The sequence below is a fragment of the Mus pahari genome, chromosome 6 (assembly GCF_900095145.1).
Source record: "Mus pahari chromosome 6, PAHARI_EIJ_v1.1, whole genome shotgun sequence".
NCBI lineage: Eukaryota > Metazoa > Chordata > Mammalia > Rodentia > Muridae > Mus > Mus pahari.
This window is the reverse complement of record NC_034595.1, coordinates 38,862,286-38,869,121: the sequence shown is the minus strand read 5'-3', so window position 1 is coordinate 38,869,121 and position 6,836 is coordinate 38,862,286. Positions and strand designations below refer to the sequence as shown.

Below are 6,836 nucleotides of genomic sequence, written 5' to 3'. Positions count from 1 at the left end.
AAAAAAAAAAAAACAAAAAAAAAATGCTTTCCCACACGTCATGACTTTTATAACAGTTTCCATGAACACCCCACCTAATTAAATTTAGAAACTTTGGCTTAAGGATCACCCGAAAAACAGAGCAACATGGCGGAGATGTAGTGTGAGGAGTGTCGGTGAAAGCAAACCAGTCGGGGTCACGGGGTGTTGGCAGAGTAGAGAGAAATCAGTGGCGAGCCAGAGCCCAGGGCGGTGCCTCTGTGTCTCCCTCTACTCCGGAGGATGGCAGGTCCTGCTACAGCTGCTGATCAGGAGGCCCAGGTCAGCTCAGGCCTGCCCCAAACCTGGCTCCACCAGGTTCTAGTCTCACTGCCAGGGATTTCATCAGAGCATCCAAGTGAGGCCAAGTTTCAGAAGGAAACAAGCAATGCAAAATGAATATATGCAACAGGACCAGACTTCAAGGTACCTCCCCCACCCCCACCCCCACCCGAGAGCAATACCCACTGTTTTTTCTCTTACAGTTCCTTTATTGGTGGGGGGTGGGGTGTTTTGTTTTGCCTTTGAGACAGAGTCTCACTCTGTAGCCCTGCTGGCTGTCCCCAAAATTCACTATGCAGACCAAGCTGACCTTGAACTCACGAAGATTTTTCCTGTCTTTGCCTTCCTGGTGCTGGGATGAAAGGCATGTACTGTCACACCCAGCCTCCCTTGTTGTATTGTTAAGGTGTTTTTTAAATCATTTTTTAAAGATTTATTTATTTATTTAATGTATAGGAGTACACAGTAGCTGTACAAATGGTTGTGAGCCTTCATGTGGTTGGCTGGGAATTGAACTCAGGATCTCCGCTTGCTCCAGTCCTGCTCACTCCAGCTCAAATATTTATTTGTTATCATATGTAAGTACACTGTAGCTGTACTTCAGACACACCAGAAGAGGACGTCAGATCTCATTACAGATGGTTGTGAGCCACTATGTGGTTGCTGGGATTTGAACTCAGGACCTTTGGAAGAGCAGACAGTGCTCTTAACTGCTGAGCCATCTCTCCCTTAAGGTGCTTTTAAGTATAAGGTAATTATCTGGCCTCTGTGGGAGAGGAATTACCTAGTCCAGCAATGACTTGAGGTGCCAGGGTAGGTTGGTACCCAGAGGGGACCTCCCACTTCTCAGAGATGAAGGGAATGAGGGAGAGGCCATCTGAGTGGGGGACTGGGAAGAAAGAGGGGGGCTGTGATCAGGATGCAAAGTGAATGAATAAATTAATTAATGGAAAAAAGGAATATCATAATCATTCTTTTTGTTGTTGTTGTTTTTTGTTTTTTCAAGACAGGGTAGGGTTTCTCTGTATAGCCCTGGCTGTCCTGGAACTCACTCTGTAGACCAGGCTGGCCTCGAACTCAGAAATCTGCCTGCCTCTGCCTCCCAAGTGCTGGGATTAAAGGTGTGTGCCACCATGCCTGGCACAATAATCATTCTTAGAAGGAGGAAAGATGTGTTTTAAAATATCATTTAAAAATGTTTTGGTGTATCTACTTTATGTGTATGAGCACTTTGCCTGCATGTATGTATGTATGTATGTATGTATGTGCACCATGTGCATGCCGTGGTATGCAAAGACTTCTGAAGATAGTGTCTGGGCCCCTGGGACCATTGTAAACCATCATGTGATAGTGGAACTCAAAACCCAGCCTTCTGTCAGAGAACAAAGAAGTGCTCTAAACCACTGAGCCTCTCCAGACCCCAGGAAAAGTTAGGGTTGTTTGTTTGTTTGTTTGTTTTTAAAAGTTTATTTATTTATTTTATGTATGTGAGTACACTGTTACTCTTCAGATACACCATAAGAGGGCATTGAATCCCATTATAGATGGTTGTGATTTACCATGTAATTGCTGGGATTTGAACTCAGAACCTCTAGAAGAGCAGTCGGTGCTCTTAATCACTGAGCCATCTCTCCAGCCCCGGAAAAGTTGTTTTTAAAGTATTTTAAATGCAAGAGAGTCTCTTAGCAACGTGATTTAAACATCCCAAAGTTCAGCACATCGGGTCATGACCCTGAATCAGAATAAACTTTCATTTTCTCCTGGTGAGAGAAGGTTCAGAACCGACACTGAAACTCTAACGGCCAGACATGTTTCAGGAAGGAAGGCTAGAGACAAGCAGAGTGATAAAACACAGTCCTTCCTCTTTGTCCCTAAGCAAAGCAAGGCATGACGAGACAGACTGGCTTGGCGTGACATGTCATGTGAGAACAAACAGGGAAGACACTGGAAGGAAATGCACAGAGCGCCAAGGGCATCCTTTTTCTGGGAATATCACAAAAGCAGGGAACCTTTCCTTTCCTTGTCCTTACTGGGGTTTGGGCAGTAACTGAGTTACAGCAGGGAACAAAGAGACCTGAGCCCTGTCCACCCAGTGTCCCTCTGTCCCCGTGTCAAGCAGAAGTCAAACAATGCCAATGACTTTCTAGTCATGGTGGCAGTGGGTGCTATAAAGGAGGGCGATAGGAAGATATATAAATGGCTGAGGCCCAAACTAGAGGACCAGCAACAGTTAATCACACCAAGGGAAGCGTGAGCAAGGGTCTGGAGCCAGAGAGACCCGGGTTCAAGTGAAGACACAGAAGTCAGAATGCTGGAGAACAGACAGAACTGGGAGCTTGTGTATTTGTGTGTGTGTGTATGTGTGTGTTGTGGAGTTGGGTTGGGGGGCAGGGGAAAGAACGACACACGGGCAGCAGAGATGTGAAAGACTTCGAATTTTATAGGAGCTGGCACGCCAACAAGCAGAACAGTGGCTGAAACCAGAGATGTTCCCGGAGGGACAGCTTCTGACTGGGACATCTGGACACATAGTTAGTACTCCTATTTAGCACAACTGGAAGCACTACAGAGAAAACTAGGGATAAGAAAGATAAGTGAGGGCTAGAGAGATGGCTCAGCGGTTAAAAGCACTCACGATCTGCTCTTCCAGAGGTCCTGAGTTCAATTCCCAGCAACCACATGGTGGCTCACAACCATCTGTAATGGGATCTGCTGCCCTCTTCTGGTGTGTCTGAAGACAACTACAATATACTCACATAAAATAAATAAATAAATCTTAAAACAAAACAAAAAGGTAAGTGAAGAACCTGGCTTTGTCAACTTGAACTCTCAATACCTATGACGCCTGTAGGAGTCAAGTAAGCAGCTAAGTAGATTAGGGACTAAAGATAAGAAAGACTGCGTAAACCTGGTGTGGTGGCGAACACCTTTTAATCCCAAGAGGCAGAGGAAGGCCTACAGAGCAAGTTCCAGGACAGCCAGGGCCACAGAGAGAAATCCTATCTAAAAAACAAACAACATTGAGGGTCTGGAAAGCTGGTTCAGGGGTTAAGAACACTTGGTTGTTCTTTAAGATGACCCAGGTTCCATTTCCAGCAACTATATGATGGCTCACAACCATCATTAGCTCCAGTTCCAGGGACTCTGATACCTTTTTTCTGGTTTCCCCCAAGTACCAGGTACGCAAGTGGTCTACAGACATATAGACAGACAAAGCATCCACATACATAAAATATTGTTTTTTAGTTTTTAAAAGTCACTCACAGGCACTCTCCTTTCACACTTATCATTCCAGCAGCAAGGGGGAGTGGGAAGGTCAGTGTGAGTTAGCCTGACCAGCCTCAGCTCCGTAGCAAGAAAGGATTTAAATAATCCAGACAGTCTGTGTTCATAGTTAGAGAAGTATGAATTCAAATGCATTTTTAAAGTAACTACAACATGTGCATGCCTGGTACTTGCAGAGGTCAGAAGAGGGTGTCAGATGCTTGGGAGCCACCTTTCAGATGCTGGGAATCCGACCAAGTACACCTGGGAGAGCAACACGTGCTCTTAACCCCCACACCATATCTCCAGACCCCATAAAATGACCCCATGAATATGAACCTGAAGCCTTCATCTACAACTTCCCAGAAGAAAATGGTTGGTTACCCAGGCAACAAAAGACAGGAAGAGTGGTACCCACCTCTTCAGCTCTGCAACAAGCAACGCAGTGCACGGAACTCCCAGAATCATCAGAGAGATATTGTTGATGGCGGGCTTGACAAACGCTAGGCACGTTGTAATTGCAGACAGGACACACACCACTGCCTTGAACCTGCCCCTAAGTCAGTGGAAGTAAAGAAAATCCATTGACAAAGGGAATCATGCTTTTTGTTTGTTTCACATGCTCCCCCAACCTCATGCTGAGGACTTGAACCCAAGGCCTTGAGCACACTCCCGTTGCTTATCACTATTGGTGAGATGTAGCCAGCATTATCTGTGCAAATTGGGAACTTCTTCACCAATGATTCCCAACCATCCCAATGCTGTGACCCTTTAATACAGGGCTTCATGTTGTAGAGATCCCCCCAACCACAAAATTATTTATTGCTACCCTGTAACTGTAACTTTGCTACTGTAATGAATTGTAATGTAAATATCTGACGCACAGGGTGTTGGATATGTGACTGGGTCACGACTCACAGGTGGAGAACCACTGTGCACTAAGTACTGTTAGGTCACAGATGAGTCACATGTAAAAGCCATCCTCTCTGCTTCTAGGAGCTGATGGCTGGGAATCAAAGACTTTGAAAACATTTAGCTAGGAAAATGGTTAAGCGACAACCAACCTAAGTCTCTAGGGAGGCAACGACTTCCCTGCTTCTGTCTTTCTGTGTTTTATCAGATCTGCAGGACTTGACAAGTCCTTTCTTTATAAGCCAGACGCAGTAGCATAGGACTATAATCCTAGAACTTGGAAGGTAAAGGCAGGAGAATCAGGAGTTCAAGACCAGGCTCAACCACTTAACATAACCTGTCTCAAAAAAAATAAAATAAAATAAAATAAATCTGTAAAGGGTTTGAAGTATTTTGGGGTTTGCAGGTCCTAAGTTCTTTGCCGCAGCTACTCAGCTCTGCCTTTATAAAAAGTTCAGGAACGAGCATTCCTACGTACTCATAAAATTTCACAGAATCCATTTAGCCCCAAGCAGTTCTACCAGGTCAATACGGATGACTTTTATGAGACACCAGAGACCATTAATAAAGAATAAACATTACTATTTAGAAAGAAAAAAAATTACTATGTGCCCAACCTACAAGACTAAGGGTTTGGTGGGGAAAAAAAATCAAATAAAAGGTATTTTCTGGCAACCTGTAGGTCTAGCATGAAGTGGAGGTTTGTCTTGACAGGATTTTAACTTGATAGATGGCTGGCACTCTCCTCACAGCCTTCTGGGAAGTGAAGCCAGCCAGAAGCGCAACAACGGCGACGGCGACGACAACGTGACCCTGAGCACGCTGCTTCCTCTCTCCAGGGACCCTGTTTCCTCATCTATAGAGCAAAAAGGCCCTGGCCAAGCTGCTCTCAGAGGCCTCTTCCATGACTTAAATTAGGGAGCGCAGGATTTTCCTGTGCTTTCTGTTATTTGTCATTAGCAGAATTTGTTTTGGCCAAGAGCCCCAGAACAGGTCACCGTTAGGAAATGGATTGGAATGAAGTTCTATTATAAAAAAAAAAAACTCAAAAAGCATTGACCCTTCAAAATACAGATTTATCATCTAAAGAGGAAAGGCATTTATCATCAAGGCACAGGAAATCATTGATCAAGCTGCCAACCTTCTGACTGGAAGGAACAGGCTCTGTAGCCCTGAACCAGAGGGGAACAGCCCTATGTGAAAGGAAGCAGGCAGCAAATGATCAGGAGCCTCCTGTTCTCTTCCTGACAGGCCAGAACTTCTCAGCTACCAGAAGCAAGGCTGCCTGTCCAGCCCGAGGTCAGCCCCACCAGCAGCAGGCGCATGGCCTCTGGGGCCCTGGTCAACTCTCCCTGCAAGCTCCTGACACGCCAAGGCTAGTGGGGCGTTTTGCTGGTCTCTTTCTGATTCTTCCGTCTTCTCTCTTTTTTTTTTTTTTGTTTCTTTTTTTTTTTATTCTTTTGCCTGTGTGTTTCCTTCTTCTCTTGCCGTATGCCATGTCTGTACGTTGTTCTACCCTCTGGGCTTCACTGTAAGTTTTTCTTTACTATGAAATATTATAGCCGGGCGTGGTGGCGTATGCCTTTAATCCCAGCACTTGGGAGGCAGAGGCAGGTGGATTTCTGAGTTTGAGGCTACAGAGTGAGTTCCAGGACAGCCAGGGCTATACAGAGAAACCCTGTCTCGAAAAACCAAATAAATAAATAAATAAATAAATAAATAAAAAATAAGGTGCTGGAGAGATGGCTCAGTGGTTAAGAGCACTGACTGCTCTTCTGAAGGTTCTGAGTTCAAATCCCAGCAACCACATGGTGGCTCACAACCATCTGTAATAAGATCTGACACCGTCTTCTGGAGTGTCTGAAGACACCTACCTTGCACTTACATATAATAGTAAATAAATCTTTTAAAATAAATAAATAAAATAAAAAAAATAAGAAAGAAAGAAAAAAAGAAAAAGAAAAAAAATATTATACTCTCTCTGATTCTCTGTCTCTATCTGTCTCTCTCTCTGTGTTTCTCTCTCTCTCTCTCTCTCTCTCTCTCTCTCTTTCACACATACACACACACACACACACACACACACACACACCCTTCAATTGGAAACATATAACCAGAGACTCGAAGGCCAGAGATACAACTGAGTTAATATAATGGTTCCCTAGCATGCACAAAGCCCCAGCGTCCATCCCTTATGTCTCAAAACCTGCATGTGCTTGTGCACATTCGTGATCCTAGGCCATGAAAGGAGGAGACAGGAGGATTAGGTCAGAGCCATCCTCAGATAGTAAGCTTGGAGTCACCCTGGGACACATGAAACCGTGTTTCAAAGAAAGAAAGGGAGGGAAGGAGGGAGGGAG

At 44.7% G+C, this 6,836-nt stretch overlaps 1 protein-coding gene across 1 annotated transcript in view; it reads right to left on the bottom strand.

Annotated features, from left to right (window-relative positions):
* Positions 1–6,836, bottom strand: part of Acer2 (alkaline ceramidase 2) — a 52,667-nt gene that overhangs the window by 20,853 nt on the left and 24,978 nt on the right. The window contains exon 4 of the mRNA XM_021200999.2: positions 3,983–4,120. Coding sequence (XP_021056658.1) covers positions 3,983–4,120 — 138 coding nt within the window. The remainder of the gene's footprint in view (positions 1–3,982; positions 4,121–6,836) is intronic.